Raw genomic sequence first — 19791 nt, 5'->3', positions numbered from 1 at the left:
CTCGAACATCTGTGGATTAGGCTAACATAATTGAAATAGATAGGAATGGGCCAGGTGCGGCCATAAATCCCAGCACTGTGGGAGGCCAAGGCGGGCAAATCACTTGAGGTCAGGAGTTCGACACCAGCCTGGCCAACATGATGAAAACCCGTCTCTACTTAAAATACAAAAGAAAAAAAGATTAGCCAGGTGTGGTAGCAGTCGCCTGTAATCCCAGCTACTTGAGAGGCTGAGGCAGGAGAATCGCTTGAACCCAGGAGGTGGAGGTTGCAATGAGCCGAGATTGTGCCACTGCACTCCTGCCTGGGTGACAGAGTGAGACTCTGTCTCAAAAAAGAAAAGAAATAAGAATAATTGGAGTTTTATAGTACATGCTAATGCGCATGAATTACTTGAAATCAATTGAAATGAATTTTAGGTTTCATTTACTTGCTGTTAGGCTTAATTTTGAGTCACCCAGGGATGCTCTCAAGCAAAGCTGGCCTTGCCAAGCATAGTGGCCACCTCTTTATTTATTTATTTATTTTGAGACGGAGTCTTGCGCCGTACCCCAGACTGGAGTGCAGTGGTGCGTGATCTAGGCTCACTGCAAATCCCGCCTCCTGGGTTCAAACAATTCTCCTGCCTCGGCCTCCCAAGTAGCTGGGATGATAAGCACGTGCCAGCACGCCCGGTTCATTTTTGTATTTTTAGTAGAGATGGGGTTTCACTATGTTGGTCAGGCTGGTCTCAAATTCCTGACCTCGTGATCTGCCCATCTCAGCCTCCCAAAGTGCTGGGATTACGGGCATGAGCCACCACGCCTGGCCAGTGGCCCACCTTTTATACTTTTGGCCAGGTCTGCAGAAGTTTGGCAGCCCCTAAGCCCTCTGCTTCCACTTCCGGAGCAAGAGCCTCAAGTGCTCCTATTTTCACAGCCCATCTTGTGTTTCCATGCTGCGCACGTCGGGCGTTTTCTCTTTCCATCCTCAAGTCTGGTGCTGATTCTTTTCAGCATACATTCTAGCCTTGGAAAGAAGATGCCAATAAAACCAGTGTAGGGGAAGGGCGGTCAATGAGAGGCAGCGATGGATGTTACATTTACAAATGTGGTTTGTGTTCTTGGCTGTGGTTCTTTAGATAACCATGTGATTTCTGTTCTTCATGACTAAGAATTGAATTTAGACTTTACAGAGTTACTGGTTTGTAAATCTTTGAGTTGTTGACATTTTAACGTCAGAGTTTTACTGTTTGATCAGCACATTTTTTTTTCTCTTTTGTCTATAGGCCCGAAATGTTTGAGACGGCGATTAAGGAGAGCACCTCCTCTAAGAGCCCTCCCAGTGAGTGTATTTTCTGTATTTTCATTGCTATAGAACACACGCTCTTAGGCGTGCACCATGCAGCTGTGGTTTACAAACATTGTTTAAAGAATAGCCATTGAGGCCGGGCACGGTGGCTGAAGCCTGTAATCCCAGCACTTTGGGAGGCCGAGACGGGCGGATCACGAGGTCAGGGGATTGAGGCCATCCTGGCTAACACGGTGAAACCCTGTCTCTACTAAAAAATACAAAAAAAAAAAAAACTAGCCGGGCAAGGTGGCGGGTGCCTGTAGTCCTAGCTACTCGGGAGGCTGAGGCAGGAGAATGGCGTAAACCCGGGAGGCGGAGCTTGCAGTGAGCTGAGATCCAGCCACTGCACTCCAACCTGGGCAACAGAGCGAGACTCCGTCTCAAAAAAATAAAATAAAGAATAGCCATGGAGGCCAGGCGCGATGGCTCACACTCGTAATCCCAGCACTTTGGGAGGCCAAGGCGGGTGGATCACCTGAGGTCAGGAGTTCGAGACCAGCTTGGCCAATATGGCAAAACCCTGTCTCTACTAAAAATATAAAAAATTAGCCAGGTGTAGTGGCGGGCGCCTGTAATCCCATCTACTCAGGAGGTTGAGGAGATGGCAGAATCGCTTGATCTTCAGAGGTGGAAGTTGCAGTGAGCCGAGATCGCACCACTGCACTCCAGCCTGGGCAACAGAGCAAGACTCCATCTCAGGAAAAAAAGAAAAAAGAAAAAAAAGGAAAACCCATTCAGAGTTGTAGTTTGGGCTGTTTCAGAGTTTTCAGTTCTTTAATAGTTGGGTGGCTCTGTTTGTGTGTGATGTTCTCCTAAGCACCACCAGGAAGAGAAAAACAGTGAAAAGCAGCCCTTGAGGGGGCGTCATGTCTTCCTGAAATGATGTACCATGGAAAGAAAGAACCTTGAACAGGACTGAGATCAAACAATCTCAAGACAGCATGATTATTAGAGATGTTGACCATGTTTTCTACAAATTCTGATTTTAAATTTATATTTTCAGGAAAAATAAATTCATCACCCAACGTTAATACTACTGCCTCAGGTGTAGAAGACCTTAACATCATTCAGGTGACAATTCCAGGTATGATTTCTCTGCTTCCATCATCGTTTGTGGGGGTCTCTTCAGGGCCTCTTGGACTCTCCCAACTAGAGAGGTTTGCTCAGCTCCTCCAGGTACTCGGATACGTTACACATTGCCTGGCGCTCCTCCCAGACCCCTACAGCAGTTGCCTTCCAAATACAGTTGCTCTCCAAACAGCTCCCGCAAGTTTTGGCACTTGGCATGAGCTAAATCCTGTTAACCACACAAATGTGTCTAGTCTGTTCCTTAAAAAGGGTCTATATAAGGCCGGGCACGGTGGTTCATGCCTGTAATCCCAGCACTTTAGGAGGCTGAGGCGGGAGGATCACTTGAGGTCAGGAGTTCAAAACCAGCCTGGCCAACATGGTGAAACCCTGTCTCTACTAAAAATACAAAAAAAATTAGCCAGGCGTGGTGGTGCGTGGCTGTAATCCCAGCTACTTGGGAGACTGAGGCAGGAGAAATGCTTGAACTCGGGAGGCAGAGATCGCAGTGAGCCAAGATGGTGCCACTGTACTCCAGCCTGGGTGACAGAGCGATACTCCGTCTGGGTAATAAAAAATCTATATAAAACAGCAGGTAAAGGTCTTTATAACAAGAATAAGTTTGTAATATTTTTAGTTAGGCATTATTTTAAACAATTTCAAATTTAATTGAGTTCAAAGTGCTCAAATACTTAAATCATTTAAAAATGGCAAATGCTTGAAAACATTACACAGAGCTCCTATAAATTGGGATTAAAAGTGCATCATTGAGCAGCGGCTTGTACCTGTAGTCCCGGCTACTTGGGAGACTAAGCCAGGAGGATCACTTGAGCCCAAGAGTTCGAGGCCAGTCTGGGCAACATCGTGAGATACCATCTCTTTACCAAAACAAAAAGCAGTATTTAAGTTTTGGGTTTTCTCTGAACTGTTTTAGATGATGATAATGAAAGACTCTCGAAAGTTGAAAAAGCTAGACAGCTAAGAGAACAAGTGAATGACCTCTTTAGTCGGAAATTTGGTAAGTTTTGCATTTGCAAAGTACAGTTGCTATAAGCAAAGAGATTTGTTTCAGTAAGATGTTTTCAGCAGATGATGGTTAGGTGGTTGTAATCCTCCTGTAGAAAAGGAATTAAAATTTAAAAGTAAGTGTTTTGTTTATGCTAAATTTATTTAATAAGATATCATTAGTGTTATATTATTGATTGTCAGTATAAAAGTTCATGAATTTAAGGTTCACCGTCTGGCAGTGTGGCTCACGCTTGTAATCCTAGCATTTTGGGAGGCCGAGGCGGGTGGATTCGTTGAGGCCAGGAGTTCGAGACCAACCTGGCCAGCATGGTGAAACTCTGTCTCTACTAAAAAATACAAAAAGTTAGCCAGGTATGGTGACACATGCCTATAATCCCAGCTACTCAGGAGGCTGTGGCATGAGAACTGCTTGAATCCGGGAGGCAGAGATTGCAGTGAGCTGAGATCAAGCCATTGCACTCCAACCTAGGTGATAGAGTGAGACTCTGTCTCAAAAAAAAATTTTTTTAAGGTTCATGTTTAAATTTGTTTGAAGTGTACAAAGACCTTAGTTAACAGCAGAGACAGTCTTTAAAATAAATGTTGATCTGGTGCTTTTGACAGACTGTTTAAGGCAGTGGGTTAATCGGTGCTGTTGCGCTGTTTGTCTCACTGTCTCTGTAGGTGAAGCCATTGGTATGGGTTTTCCTGTGAAAGTTCCCTACAGGAAAATCACAATTAACCCTGGCTGTGTGGTGGTTGACGGCATGCCCCCGGGGGTGTCCTTCAAAGCCCCCAGCTACCTGGAAATCAGCTCCATGAGAAGGATCTTAGATTCTGCCGAGTTTATCAAATTCACGGTCATTAGGTAAGTGAGAGTTTTCTGCTTAGTCACAGGAACGAATCTGGAGCTCATGAGGCTGACTCATCTAAGATTCAGCCAAAGGTAGTCATCGAATCAGGCTTCCTATGCTATGCAATGAACAAATAAATATAACTTGTTTCGTCAGTAGAATGTTAGATGTGCCTCTGCCTAAGCCGACTCTTAATTCTTTGGCAAAGGGTTGGCAAACTAGGACTGTTTGCCAAATTCAGCCTGCCTCCTATTTTTAGACACTTCCTGAAACACAGCTACGCCCGTATTATCCATGGCTACTTTCCTGTCACAGTGAGTAAATAGCTGGGACTGAGACAGCATGGCCTCCAAAGTCTAAAATATTTACTCTCTAGCACTTTATAGAAAAACTTTGGCCAGGCACAGTGGCTCACGCCTGTAATCCCAGCATTTTGGGAGGCCAAGGCAGGCAGATCACCCGAGGTCAGAAGTTCCAGACCAGCCTGGCCAACATGGTGAAATCCTGTCTCTACACAAATACAGCAGTTAGCTGGGCATGATGGTGAGTGCCTGTAGTCCCAGCTACTCGGGAGGCTGAGGCAGGAGAATCGCTTGAACCCAGGAGGTGGAGGTTGTAGTGAGCCAAAATTATGCCATTGCACTCCAGCCTGGGTGACAGAGTGAGACTCTATCTCAAGAAAGAAAGAAAAACTTTGCCAACCTCTGTCTTAGGGCGCCGTGTCACAGGCTTTGGGTCAGACGGATTCAACCTCGCATCAACCATTTGTTAGCCTGGTCACTCTGTTCCTTGTCTGTAAATGAGAGTGACCATTGTTACCATGGAGAGTGTCAGCTCCCTCCCGTAGAGCAGGCATGATGATTGTACTCACCCTCTAACACCATTTGAGCACCACATTCCTTCCTGTGTCCTTGTTACCATAAGAGACGCCCACCTAGGCTGGGTGCGGAGGCTCACACCTGTAATCCCAGCACTTTGGGAGGCCGAGGCGCGCGAATCATGAGGTCAGCAGATCGAGACAATCCTGGCTAACACAGTGAAACCCCGTCTCTACTAAAAATACAACAAATTAGCCAGGCATGGTGGTGCACGCCTGTAGTCCCAGCTACTCAGGAGGCTGAGGCAGGAGAATGGCATGAACCCAGGAGGCGGAACTTGCAGTGAGCCGAGATCGCGCCACTGCACTCCAGCCTGGGCGACAGAGCGAGACTCCGTCTCAAAAAAAAAAAAAAAAAAAAAAAAAGAGAGACACCCACCTGAGCACCAACCCCAGGTTATCTTCCTCTTTTTCTTCCAGCGCCCCAGAAACTTAGCTACAACTCAACCTACCCAATCAGATCATCATCAAATTGCCACTGTCTCTAGTTCAAATCTCTTAGGACTGGCACTCAGAAATCTCATAATAAATCCTCTTGAGGTTTCTTCTCATTCACTCATCTTCTTCCAACCTTCTTTCCCTCAAAATCTCATATTTTTGTTCCGCTTCACCCACGGTCATTCTCCATATCATTCCCAGGAGTTAGGCAAAAAGCCCCTTCCGTTCTTCTGTGCGTTGAACTTAGAATCACTCTGTTCCCTGCTCTGCGCTTCTGTTTTTTGTTTTTCCTCCATTTACTGCGTAACATTTTCTAACAGTGTTCTTATTATGGACACGTACCTATCTATCTCTTCCATAAGTTTATAAGGTCGTGGATAATACTTCTCACTGTAGTACGTAAATGACATGGGCTAGATATGAGTTGAATAGACAGTTATACCTGTAAATTCTTATAGAGTGAAAATAAATTATTATACTTTACAATTTGTTTCTCTCTTTAGACCATTTCCAGGACTTGTGATAAATAACCGTGAGTATTTTGTGAAGTGTTTTTGTTTTTGCCCTGGGGTCTGACATGTGTGCGTGTGAGTGTGTATGTGTGCTTAAAGTATATCACGTTACTTCACCTACGTCAGCAGCCATGCCAGATACTTATTTTACCCCTCAGTAAAAACACCAGGCACTTCCAAGTTGTAAAATTCTTCAAGCTTCTTAACTTCTCCTGTCCTCGATGCACTTAATCATAAAATGGTAATAATAGCACTGATTCTGGGGGAGTCATTCCAGTAGATGGAAAGCACCTAGAACAAGTGTCAGCAAGCTCCTGCCGAGGGGTGTGCATAAAGTTTTATTGAAACCACCATCGTGTTCATTTGTTTATGGCAGCATTGAGAGGTGGCAACAGCAAATGTGTGCTTGCAAAACCTAAAATGCTTACTAATTGGCTCTGTAAGAAAAGAGTTTGCAGCCCCCTAACCTAGAACAGCATCTAGCCTATAGTATGTGCTTAGCCTACGGTATGTGCTCAGCGAATACAATCTATATTTATTACTGCTTTTATGACTGTTATAATTACTGTGCTTGGATTTCGTGCCAAAGTAAGTCACTTAATGTGCCTGCTTCTATTGCTATTTCAGCACAGTGTCTGGCACACATTGGGCTTTCAAATATTGCCGAGCGGGTGAACAAATGTCCTTTCAATCCCTTAACATTGATGTCATTTTCAATAGTATTTTGAGCCAAACTTAATTTTGCGAGTGTGTTTTTGTTCCCTTAACTTTATTATTAAAAATGTATAACGGCCGGGCGCGGTGGCTCAAGCCTGTAATCCCAGCACTTTGGGAGGCCGAGACGGGCGGATCACGAGGTCAGGAGTTTGAGACCATCCTGGCTAACACGGTGAAACCCCGTCTCTACTAAAAAATACAAAAAAAACCAGCCGGGCGAGGTGGCGGGTGCCTGTAGTCCCAGCTACTCGGGAGGCTGAGGCAGGAGAATGGCGTAAACCCGGGAGGCGGAGCTTGCAGTGAGCTGAGATCCGGCCACTGTACTCCAGCCTGGGTGGCAGAGCGAGACTCCGTCTCAAAAAAATAAAATAAAATAAAATAAATAAATAAATAAATAAATAAATAAATAAATAAATAAATAAATAAATAAAAATGTATAAAAGTGAGGCCAGGAGCGGTAGCTCACGCCTGTAATCCCAGCAGTTTGGAGGCTGAGGCAGGCGGATCACTTGAGGTTGGGAGTTTGAGACCAGCCTGTCCAACATGGTGAAAACCTGTCTCTACTAAAAATACAAAAATCAGCTGGGCGTGGTGGCAGACGCCTGTCATCCCAGCTACTCAGGAAGGGTGAGGCAGGAGAATCGCTTGAATCCTGGAGGCGGAGGTTACAGTGAGCTGAGATCATGCCATTGCACTCCAGCCTGGACAACAAGAGCAAAACTCTGTCTCAATAAATGATTTATTTACATAAATAATACATAAATAAATAAAATGTTCTCTTTTGTTCCTGTTCTTGTGCGGTAGTGTGGAATAGCGTTTTATGGTAATTACTGTGAATTAGTGATTCTGAGGACCATAGCAGAACTCTGAGGTTTGTATCCTTCTCATCTTGAGCAAATGTATGTTAAAATGCTTGTCAAAGGGAACAACACGTCCTTACATTATTAAACTGATCTGCTTCATTTTCAGAGCTGGTTGATCAGAGTGAGTCAGAAGGCCCCGTGATACAAGGTGAGTGAGGCAGGGGAGGGCCTGGAGCTACTCCTGCCGCTCAGTCGCCTGCCCTGAGGGGACACAGTTACACAGCGCACACATGCTTCTCTGTGGTTTTCACTTCTGGGTTTGACAGCTGATCAAAACATAAATTCAAGCTGTGGGTCCTGATTGAGAACAGGGGGCTGCAAACCATTTGTACCCCCTATCCCAGCTCAGGCCTAACATCAGGAACCCCAGGATTAATGGATAGGATGAAATGGCAGAGAAAGAGGCCGTCATTTTAACCTGACTCTATGCCGTCCATTTCTAATGTCTGCCATAAGTCATTGAGCAAAATGTTCTTGAGTATAAATGTACAGATTGTGCTTTTAAAAAATTCCTTAAAAAACAAGTGGAATGGCCCGGTGCTATGTGAGTCATTGAAAGTAATGAGGCTAGGCGTGGTGGCTCACGCCTATCATCCCAGCACTTTGGGAGGCCGGAGCGGGTGGATCACTTGAGATCAGGAGTTCGAGACCAGCCTGCCCAACATGGTAAAACTCATATCTACTAAAAATACAAAAATTAGCCAGACGTGGTGGTGGGCACCTATAGTCCCAGCTACTCGGGAGGCTGAGGCAGGAGAACTGCTTGAACCTGGGAGGTGGAGGTTGCATTGAGCCAAGATCACGCCACTGCACTCCAGCCTGGGCAACAAAGGGAGATTGTGTCTCAAAAAAACAAACATATGAACAAAAACAAAACAGTAATGAAAAGCTTTTATTAAAGGGAGTAAACAGAAGGATGAGGAAGAAAGCATAACTAACTAAGGCACTTGTTGTTTTCATGGTAGAGCTATGTTAAGACTGTTCTTTCAGACTTAAGCTGTATGTGTAAACTTAGGACCGCATTTGAGAAACAGAAATTTGAAAGTACACTTGGATAATTGTGTGCTCCACCTCAAGACCGTGGGCATTGTGCCATCATGCACCTGTGTTTGTACAGAGTCTGGAGGGCTTTTCTCCTCTTCCTCCTCCTGGGTTCTTTCATAGTATAAAGCAGCTGTTGGACAATGTGGAAATCAATCTCTGTGTTTCTCTTTAGAATCAGCTGAACCAAGCCAGTTGGAAGTTCCAGCCACAGAAGGTAAAAGGGTGGGGTGGTCCTGCAAGTCCTTAAGACTTCTTCTTTCTTCTTTTTCTTTCTTTTCTTTTTTTTTTTTTAAGACAGGGTCTCGCTCTGTCACCCAGGCTGAAGTGAGGTGGCGTGATCTCTGCAACCTCCGCCTGCCAGGCTCAAGCAATTCTCCTGCCTCAGCCTCCCGAGTAGCTGGGATTACAGGCCTGCACCATCATGCTTGGCTAATTTCTGTATTTTTAGTAGAAACGGGGTTTCACCATGTTGGCCAGGCTAGTCTCGAACTCCTGACCTCAGGTGACCTGCCAGCCTTGGCTTCCCAAAGTGCTCGGATTACAGACACGAGCCACCTCGCCCAGCCAAGACTTTTTACCAGGACAAAGGATTGTGTGTTTAAACTGTTGAGTGGTGGTTTTGCTCTCTTTCTTCTGGGTGAATTGGATTTGCAGGTTATGCTGTTGCGAGATGACGCATAGCTGCCTTTGCTCCATTTCCCCCAGATGACTTGGTAAATTCTCTGTGAATGACTCTGCTACATAACCTAGATAACATAATGTGTGTCCTTTAAATGCGTAAAAGCCAGGAGATGTTTGTTACTTTGAAAACTTAAGTAACACAATTTTGAATGTATTGCTAAAGAGACTTCTCTCTGAGGCTCTTTTGATGTTTGGTGTCTTGTTCTTCTTATTCTTAAACCATATCTTAGTAAACAGTTTGGTACAAATGGATTTATCATTGAGCAGGTCTGCAAAAGGATTAATTGGTACCATTTTTTTTCCATTGATAGAAATAAAAGAGACTGATGGAAGCTCTCAGATCAAGCAAGAACCAGACCCCACGTGGTAGACCTCTTCCCTCCTAGGGTAAATCAGCTTCTGTGTCAGGGATGCCGTGTGGTGTCCACTGAACCCCCTGCATATGCGTAGCTAATGTGATCTCCCCATTTCCACGTAAGATGGTGGCCCTGCCTTCAGGGAATGTGGGAGCCAGGTGGGAGCCTTCCTGGATGTTTAAGCTAGAAGATTCAACAGGGAGATTCTCCTTGGATCAATATATGTCTCTCAGTCAAAGATGTAAAAGCACTTTTGCCTTAAAAAGAATGTTGTTTCTAATCTATAGAGTAAACGTTGTCCTTCTCATTGGAATTCACTATGAGTCAGAATCATTAGACGGACTTTTTTTTTTCCCGTAGTAATAGTATTTTACAGAGTCTCACAGAGCTGCAGATCTATTGTTCATCTTGCAGAGTTGAGTTCACAAGTCTGATCCTGTTATTCCAGATTTCTTAAATTTGGCCAAGTTATAACAGGAGCAGTAGCTTGAGACCCGAAGTCAGGAAACTTTGACAATGGATTTTTTTTTTTTTAATCCAGAGACTTGTTGTACTGGAATTTGCCTTACCCTGTCAGCTCATGGACTTAAGGTTTCATCCCGCTTTATGAATGCACCCGAATCCAAGTCATTGTTACCCGAATTTGCAAATTAAGTTGTGATATTCGTGACTGTTAAATTCCTGTAATTAGATTAACCTGTTTGCTTGCTTGTTTGTTTTCTCTCCTATTTTAGCTTAAAGTATCAGTGGTTGAGAAGAGCTTTTCGGACGTGTTACTCCCCCAAGCTGTGTAATATACTTGTATAACAGAAATACCTTCTATACAAACCTTTTTTTCTACTTTTAGATAGAAATGTCTACTTTTTCAGCAGTTCTGTGAATTAAAGAGCAGAGTGACTGTGGGTCTGGAATGGCTGGTGTACTTGGGAATGTATTATCAGGATTATACAGCAATGCTGGGAAACGACAGGGAAAATGACAGGAATGAATCTCACCAGATTTTTTATGTACTCAGCAGAGCCTTGAGTTACGGTGTTTATTTTCCAATCAAGTGAAGATATCTCCTACTGGAACATCTCAGCTTCTGCAGTGAAGAAAAATTCCTGTGATAGTTCAGTTCTTTAGTTTTTCTATTTGAAAAAAAAAAAAAAATCATTTAAATGATCCTTTGTTCACGGCTCTCCTTAATGACTGAGTGAACAGTTCCTATCTGTATATTTGACTAAACCTTTTCCTAAGCTATCTCTCATGGTTCCTATGTTTTTTTATCATAATTAAAAGCAAAACCATCTGGATCACCTAACAGTCAGAGGTCAGTATCTCAGCGTGTGAATTACAGAGTAAATACAGAGAGAACCTCTTCCACTTTTACTTTTCGTCCAAATAAAATGCATGGTGTACCAGAAGTTGAAGATCGGGTTGAGGATTGGGGCTAGCTCGATGACACTAAGGCCTCGACATCGCGGGACCTGCTGTGGCGTGGATTCTTAGGAACGTGGTTCTAGCCGGTCCCCTCTCCAGGGGTCGCCATGGCCGGCATTACTTCCTAGTTCTTCTTGTAACCCTGAGGTGCCAGCACGGGGAGGGAGGAGGGATCAGGGGGCTGAGGATGCAACCTCTGACGTTTTGCGCCTTCCTAGGAGAGTCTTACATGTGTTGAGATTTCACAAGCAATGCGAGTTGTAAAATACCAGCTCTACAAGAAGCTAGGCTCTGTGACAGCATAGTTCTCAGTAGCTTTATCACAATATTCACAATGGAGAATTATATGACATGGTAGCAGAAATAGGCCCTTTTATGTGTTGCTTCTATTTTACCTCAAATTGTAGATATAGGGTAATCAATAAAATCCATCCATGCCTTTCACACACTAAGTCATTGCTCTCTCGGCTGTTTTCATGGTTCTGTCTGGGGAAGTTTGGGGGTGGCTCGGCGTAGGTGGGACGCAGACCGAGGCTGAGGCTGAGGCTGGCGCTGGGCAGAGCCCGCCGGGCCTCCCGGGGACAGTGCCACTTGCGGTGTTTTTCAGACCACTGCTGCTCGTCTCCTCTGAGCTGGACCAGGGCCCCCACCCACCCTTCTATCTGGGCCAGCCAGCTGTGGATGGAGAGCAGCTCACATACGATTCTGGGAGCCAAAAGCCCCTGCCATCGAGAGCTCATGCAGCAGCCGCTCCTGCCTGAGCCTAAACACTGGCTCTGAGGCTCTTCTGTTCTCAGCGTGGTCCCTGCCTCTGCCGTTCCCTATCCGCGTCTGCCAGAAAGGGAAACTGATCTCACGATTCGCCTGCCTGCTAACCTGGGAGGAGACTGCTTCTCTGATAGCATCTCACAGTTCTTTGAACGTGTCCTTAAAACGTGCCCTGCCGTGCCACCCTCTGCCACACCTCCCGGCACCAATCCTGGAGAATCAGGGCCATGGCAAGGCTGCTGTTGGCGAAAGCCCAGCTCTTCCATGAAATCTCCATTCAGTTACTGGTTTCACACTCATTTGTGAGGTCACAGACTTGCCAAGGAGATTCATGATTCAATCCGTTACAAAAATTCTGTGTGTACATAACACATTTTTTTTTCTTTTTCTTTTTCTTTTTTTTTTTGAGACAGTCTTACGCTGTTGTCCCCAGGCTGGAGCACAGTAGTGCAATCCTAGCTCACTGCAACCTCCACCTCACAAGTTCAAGCAATTCTCCTGCCTCGGCCTCCCGAATAGCTGAGGTTGCAGGCACCCACCAACACACCTGGCTAAATTTTGTATTTTTAGTAGAGATGGGGTTTCACCATGTTGGCCAGGCTGGTCTGGCCTCAGGTATATACACGTATTTTTATTTTATATATATATATATATATATATATATATATATATATATACACACACACACACACACACACAAAAGATTTGATTTAAGCCAGGTGCTATGGTGTACAGCTGTAGTCCTAGCTACTAGGGAGGCTGAGATGGGAGGATCACTTGAGCCACTGCAGTGATTACACCACTGCACACCAGTCTGGGTGACGGTGAGACCCTGTCTCTTAAAAAGAAGAGCTCTTAGCTACCTGCATTAATTAATTAACAGGCAGTGCATTTCTGTGTGTGTGTGTGTGTGTGTGTTTTTTTTTTTTTTTTTTTTTGAAGACGGAGTCTCACTCTGTTACCCAGGCTGGAGTGCAGTGGCGCAATCTTGGCTCACTGTAACCTCCGCCTCCTGAGTTCGAGATTCTCCTGTCTCAGCCTCCTGAGTAACTGGGATTACAGCCACCCACCACCATGCCTGGCTAATTTTTGTATTTTTAGTAGAGACGGGGTTTCGCTATGTTGGCCAGGCGGGTCTCAAAGTCCTGACCTCAAGTGATCCGCCTGCCTCGGCCTCCCAAAGTGCTGGGATAACAGGCGTGAGCCACTGCGCCTGACCTCAGGCAGTGCATTTCTAAAAGGCGGATAATGTGATTCTTCAGAGGGTGAAGGGGAAGTTAAACTTGCCCAGTAAAATCTTCATTAGCCCAGTAGTCTGGATTGAAAAACCAATACAGTGCAAGTAGGTGTCTTCAGTTGCATTTTGAAGTAGGTTGGTCTCTATATTTCTTTTATTTTCGAGACAGAGTTTCGCCCTTGTTGCCCATGCTGGAGCGCAATGGCACAATCTCGACTCACTGCAACCTCCACCTCCCACCTCCTGCCTCAGCCTCCTGAGTAGCTGGGATTACAGGCATGTGCGACCACACCTGGCTAATTTTGTATATTTAGTAGAGACAGGGTTTCTCCATGTTGGTCAAGCTGGTCTTGAACTCCCGACCTCAGGTGATCCGCCCACCCTGGCCTCCCGAAGTGCTAGGATAACAGGCGTGAGCCACTGTGCCCGGCTGTAGGCTGGTTTTTCTGAGCCTCCTCCAGGCCCTCATTTCTGCTTTTTTTTTTTCCTTCCAAAGATCAAAAGTTCCACTGGCGAGGAAGATCAAGAGACCAGGCCTTTCTAGTTTCCACATTATACTCCAAGCGCTGGTCTTAGTAAATTCAAGGCACCTGTTGGATTTAACCATTCGGGGGCAGATCATGGCCACACACCAAAGGGGCATCTTTTGGAAAGTCACTACCCAGTGACCACTTCCATCTTCTCAAAGGTCGCTGCTCGTCTTCCTAAATGGAAGCCCCAGTTTCTGGACTTGGGTGTGTTTTGAAGATTTGATGTTCTCCCAAAGTGCCTCAGTTTCCCTATGATGGGGAAGAGGAAGAATCCTGGAGGCCGCTGTCCCTGTCCTTAGACCTGCGAGTCCAGGGAGATGACCACAGACAGGGCTGTGGGTCCTTGACTCTCAAAAGCATCACTTCCCCTGCCTGGAGTTCAGATCCTGCCCGGATTCATGGTGGGAAGCGAGCTCTGGCTCTCTGTACTTCACCCACGGCTGCCCGCTCTCCTGGCTCACAGGCAGACAGGATGCAGCTTGCAGCCGGTTGTAGAAATCACAGGTTCCTAGGGGCCTGGTGACCCATCAGTGACAAAGGGTAGGTGGACCTGGTATGGCTGCACCACAGGGGCTTTCTCACCCTGGGAACTGGGCTAAAAACCAAGCCCAGACTGTGGCCCATGCTTTTGTCCCCCCAGCTGCCTTGAGCACCCTCCCTACCTGCCTCCCGCACCCCCACCCCCACCCCCCCTTAATTCTTTTTTTTTTTTCTTCCCAAAGACGGAGTCTCGCTCTGTTGCCCAGGCTGGAGTGCAGTGGTGCAATCCCGGCCCCCTGCAACCTCTCCCTACCGGGTTCAAGCTATTCTCCTGCCTCAGCGTCCCGAGCAGCTGGGATTACAGGTGTCCACCACCACACCCAGCTAATTTTTGTATTTTTAGTAGAGACGGGTTTTCCCATGTTGGCCAGGCTGGTCTTGAACTCCTGACCTCAAGTCATCTGCCTGCCTGGACCTCCCAAAGTGCTGGGATTACAGGCGTGCGTGAACCACTGCGCCCAGCACCACGCCTTAATTTTGAGGAAGTGTTGGGAAAGCCGGCTCTGACATAGCTTGTGAGGCAAGCCCAGCTGGGGAAGGTGTTTCCTGCCTGACTTCCTCCCCAGAAGCAATAGCGGGGCCTGCTGTGGCATCCACTTCCTGCGGGGGCTCAAGGCTGCTCATGCCTCAGGCTACATAAAGCAGTGAGGACCCACGCAGGAGGACCCCTCCAGAGGTGTGAGGGCGATTTGGTGGACACAGGCAGGGCCAGCAAGAGAGCAGAGGGCCCACCTCCCAGAGTCCCAAATGCCACAGGCTGAGAAGGTCTAGCTACATCCAAAGGACCTGTTGAACTCCCGTCCCGATTGACTCTCAAACTGTCCCCTCCTGTACGGTGCCCACACCCTCCAGGGGAAACCCCTGGATAGACAGCAGTCACTGCAGGTCTCCAGAAAGACAGGGCCGGAACAGGGAACCCGGGGTGCATGTTCATGAAGCTGTGGCAAGTGTTGACACCACAGCCCCAAGTTTCTTTTTCTGGCCTGCGGGAGATGAGCTTCAGCCCCACGGAGGTGACAAGGTTGTCCTCATGCGTGATGGGGATCTGTGGTGCCTCTGCACCTGTGTAAGCCCTCAGTGAGTAAGCCGCGTCTACCGGTCCCGCCTGTCTGCGGGCGGCCCGCCCCCAGCTCCAGGCCTGTGTGACTTAGCAACTGTCCCAGATCTCCCCTGGGAAGTGGCGCAGGGGCCTGGCCCTGGGCAAGTCCCAGAGGGAGCGCAACACCGCTGACTTTACTGCACTTCTTGGGGCTGGGGAGATGTGGAAATGGCCACTCCAGACCTGGTGACTGGTTGGCTCTTGGGACATGATTTTCTCATTACAGAAATTTATTTCAAGTGTATAGAAATCACCATCCACCAGGTGCGGTGGCTCATGCCTGTAATCCCAGCACTTTGGGAGGCCGAGGTGGGTGAATTACCTGAGGTCAGGAGTTTGAGACCAGCCTGGCCAACATGGAGAAACCCCATCTCTACTAAAAATACAAAAATTAGCCAGGTGTGGTGGCGGGAGCCTGTAATCCCAGCTGCTCAGGAGGCTGAGGTGGGAGAATTGCTTGAACCCGGGAGGTGGGGGTTGCAGTGAACCGAGATTGCGCCATTGCACTCCAGCCTGGGCAACGGAGCGAGACTTTGTCTCAAAAAAAAAAAAAAAAAATTCACCGAACCCCCCAGGGGTGGTGGTGCATTGCAGGGTTTAGCCTTCCTGGATGGCAGAGGGCATCTGGGCCCCTGAGCACGGAAGTGGGGCTCCCGCAGGGGCGGGGCTTGAAGAGTCCCCATTCCTGTGGTGCCTATTTGATGAAGGCCCATGTCGTGCCTGTAGCTGGGCCAGAAGCCACAGTGCAGTGCAGTGGTGACAGGCCCAGCCTGTCCATGGGCTTGGTTACTGTCAGCCTGGCCATGTCAGGGAAAGCTTCCAGGCCACCCACACAGCTGCACCACACCCAGACCAGCTCTCCAAGGGACATCATGAGACTGCCCCCACTGTCAGAGCCCCGGGCCGGTGGTCCCAGCAACTTGGGGTGCCCGCTGTCCTTCGTGTGACATTTTCTTCATTCAAAGCTCAATTTAAACAGCAAGAAGCTGCCCTGCCTCCTACCTGGCAATTTCCCTGCCCCGCACCTTGGAGACAGCCCCTGCGCAGTTTGTATCTGGTGATGGCCAACGTTTGCCACCCTAGTACTTGACCCTGTTTAATCGTCACGGCAGCCCATGAAGTGGGTAGAATGGTTAGTGCCATTTCACAGATGAAAAGACGGACGCTCAGGAAGCTTCAGCCACGTGCACAGCTCAGCCGCGGCCTGCACCTCTCCCCACGCGGCCTGGGCCTCCGTCTCACTCCCCTGAGCTGAAGGCCTAGGGCCTGAAGTCCGTTCTCTCATGTCCCTAGGCCAAGGGCTGGAGATCAGGTCTAGGGGAGAAGGGAGTTCCCAGGGCTGTAGTTCAGCTCTGTCCTGGGCCAGTCTCCCACGGGCAGGTCCCTGATTCCCCTCTGCCGAGGCCTCGGGGTCCACCCTGCCAAGCAGAGCCCAGCACAGGTGATTTGGTTGATAAAGGAAGACGGGTCTCTGGGGAGGCAGTGAGAGGCCCACGTTTCTTTTTTGCCTTTTTTTTTTTTGAGATAGAGTCTCACTTACTCTGTCTCCCAGGCTGGAATACAGTGGTGCGATCTCGGCTCACTGCAACCTCCACCTCCTGGGTTCAAGCGAGTCTCCTGCCTCAGCCTCCTGAGTAGCTGGGACTACAGGCACCTGTCACCACGTCCGGCTAATTTTTGTATTTGTAGTAGAGACCGGGTGTCACCATGTTAGCCAGGCTGGAGTGGCCAGTGTTTCTGCCTATTGACACCTGCCTGCCAATACAGGGTCGGTCACATAGAGCCCGTGTCATAGGTACCTTGGAGCCCATCCTGCTGCCCTAGGCAGGAGGAAGAGCTGGTCCTATGGGCTGGCCCGGGAGGCCACTACCCAGGGCTGTTCAAGGGGATGGATCCTGGCTGTCACTCACTCAAGAAGAGGCAGCAGGAGAGGCTTAGGTTAGACCTGGGAAAGAACTGTCCCACACAAAGGCTGATTTGCTCCAGTCCTAGGAACTGCTAGATTTCCTCTCCTGATAAATTGTGACAGAGGGCACCGTGTGGGTCCCATGCCCTGACGCCAAGCTCCCTTTCTCCCCATATGGTCCCCACTGGCCTGGCCTTGGGGATTTCCTGGTTAAGGAAATGGCGAGCTCAGCCCATCTGGGGAAGGCCAAGTGGCCTGAGGGTGGAGAAGGTGACATTTGGAAAAAGGCCAGGACCGGCAGCTCAGACCTGGAAGCCCCCACGGCCCGCCAGCCTGGCTTGAGGTGACAGCTTCCCTCATGAGCCCCCTTCCCCCACCCATTCATTCATTCATTCACATCGTTCAAGGGCAAGGCATCAGAGGGCAACAGTTAAATCATGGGCCTAGGTCCAGACTGCCTGAGTTCAATCATGGTTCTAGCCTGGCGCGATGGCTTATGCCTGTAACCCCAACACTTTGGGAGGCCGAGGCAGGCAGATCACTTGAGGTCAGGAGTTCGAGACCAGCCTGGGCAACATGGGGAAACCCCATCTCTACAAAAAATACAAAAATTAGCTGGGCATGGTGGCGTGAGCCTGTAATCCAAGCTACTCGGGAGGCTGACGCAGAATTTCTTGAACTGGGGAGACGGAGGTTGCAGTGAGGCAGGATTGCGCCACTGTACTCCAGCCTGGGTGACAGAGCAAGACTCCATCTCAAAACAAAAACAAAACATATCCCAGTTCTGCATTTACCAGCTGTGGCAATCTGTTTTCCTCTCCGTTTTCCCGTCTGTGAAGTGGGAAAAATTGGACCCACTCCCTGACAGCCTCCTTGTGAGGAGAAGATGTGATCGTAATTAGAAAGGACCTAGAATAGTGCTTGACATAGGGCGGGGTGGCGGGGTGAGGGGGCCCTTCCTGTTAGCACTGGGGACGTGGGGGGATTCTTGGGGCCCTGGTATTATTGTTCTAACACCCAGTGATGGTTCACCAGCTGTCTCCTTTATAATAATTAGGTAAGAGATGCGGTTTTCGACATATTTCACAATACAAACATTTTTAGAAATTCTATTTCCTCCCCTTGAAAAAACTCTCTTATCTCTTTATTACTTCCTTCCTTAACTTTATTTTATTTATTTTTTTGAAATGGAGTCTCACTCTGTCACCTAGCCTGGAGTGCAGTGGCATGATCTCGACTCACTGCAACCTCTGCCTCCCGGGTTTAAGCGATTCTCCTACCTCAGCCTCCCAGGTAGCTGGGATTACAGGCTTGCACCACCACACCTGGCTAATTTTTTAATTTTTAGTAGAGACCGAGCTTCATCATGTTGGCCAAGCTGGTCTCGAACTCCTGACCTCAGGTGGTCCCCCTATCTTGGCCTCCCAAAGTGCTGGAATTACAGGCATGAGCCACTGTGCCAACCTTTTTTTTTTTTTTTTAATTACATTATTTGGACCTTGTTTCATCCACACATTAAATTAAATCCTGGACAGACACAGTGGCTCATGCCTGTAATCCCAGCGTTTTGGGAGGCTGAGGCGAGAGGATCACTTGAGGCTGGAGTTCGAGACCAGGCCAAGCAGCATCTGGAGACCCTGTCTCTACCAAAAATAAATAAATAAATATAAAAAGCGGGAAAAAAAATCCTATGTCATCCTGAAAAAAGGCTGTGAACCTGCTACAGAGGTCATTACAAGGTCAAACTCAAGTTCGGAGCGCTTCCTGCCTCTGCTCACCCAACAAACTTGCTGGATGCCCCATCTGCAGAGCACTGTGACAGGGTCTCGGGAGGCCACAGGAGGAGAGTGGAAAGATCACAGCCAGGGTTCGGGGTGTCTACAGGACAAGCACCCTGGCCAGGCAGTTACGCAAGAGTGGAAAGACTGCTAGAGGAAGGGAAGGAAGTGCCGAGAGCCCACAAAAGTCTCTGCTTACAACGATCCCCACTAGAACCTTCCCCTGCCCGCCTCCACATGCCCAGGTGAGCACCACTGCGGGTCTAGCGTCTGCGCTGAGCCTTTTTTTTTTTTTTTTTTTTCTGAGACAGAGTCTCACTCTGCTTCCCAGGCTGGAGTGCAGTGGCACAATCTTGGCTCACTGCAACCTCCGCCTCCCTGGTTCAAGCGATTCTCCTGTCTCACCCTCCCGAGTAGCTGGGATTACAGGTGTGAGCCACTACACTCATCTAATTTTTGTATTTTCAGTAGAGACCGGGTTACACCATGTTGGGCAGGCTGGTCTCAAACTCCTGACCTCAGGTGATCCACCCACCTGGGCCTCCCAAAGTGCTGGGATTACAGGCATGAGCCGCCGCACCTGGTCCCACTTGTGGAACTAGCATCTATCTGGATTGGAAGCAAACATCACCCACCACTTCCCGCTCCTTCCTTTCACGACTGTCCCCGCCATCATCCCAGAGGTCACCCTGGCTTCCAACACCACAGCCTGGCTTGGGCGGTTTTCAAGCCTCGTATAAATGACATCCTCCAGAACATGTG

At 48.1% G+C, this 19791-nt stretch overlaps 1 protein-coding gene across 4 annotated transcripts in view; it reads left to right on the top strand.

Moving 5' to 3' along the window:
• The window catches only part of GTF2I (general transcription factor IIi), a 111934-nt gene extending 100311 nt beyond the window's left edge, over window positions 1-11623 (top strand). The window contains exons 25-33 of one of the 4 annotated variants that reach the window (XM_010387489.2): window positions 1267-1322; window positions 2335-2415; window positions 3334-3417; window positions 4092-4275; window positions 6080-6108; window positions 7775-7816; window positions 8885-8926; window positions 9705-9780; window positions 10484-11623. In XM_010387489.2, the coding sequence (XP_010385791.2) occupies window positions 1267-1322; window positions 2335-2415; window positions 3334-3417; window positions 4092-4275; window positions 6080-6108; window positions 7775-7816; window positions 8885-8926; window positions 9705-9763 (577 nt within the window). In that variant the 3' untranslated portion in view covers window positions 9764-9780; window positions 10484-11623. Of the gene's footprint in view, window positions 1-1266; window positions 1323-2334; window positions 2416-3333; window positions 3418-4091; window positions 4276-6079; window positions 6109-7774; window positions 7817-8884; window positions 8927-9704 lie in introns of all 4 variants that reach the window. The other 3 variants (XM_010387488.2, XM_030933066.1, XM_030933067.1) reach the window with 3 other exon arrangements.
• Window positions 11624-19791: the final 8168 nt, after the last annotated feature.

This window comes from Rhinopithecus roxellana, chromosome 6 (genome assembly GCF_007565055.1).
Source record: "Rhinopithecus roxellana isolate Shanxi Qingling chromosome 6, ASM756505v1, whole genome shotgun sequence".
NCBI classification, from domain to species: domain Eukaryota; kingdom Metazoa; phylum Chordata; class Mammalia; order Primates; family Cercopithecidae; genus Rhinopithecus; species Rhinopithecus roxellana.
This window is presented reverse-complemented; position numbering and strand designations above follow the sequence as displayed.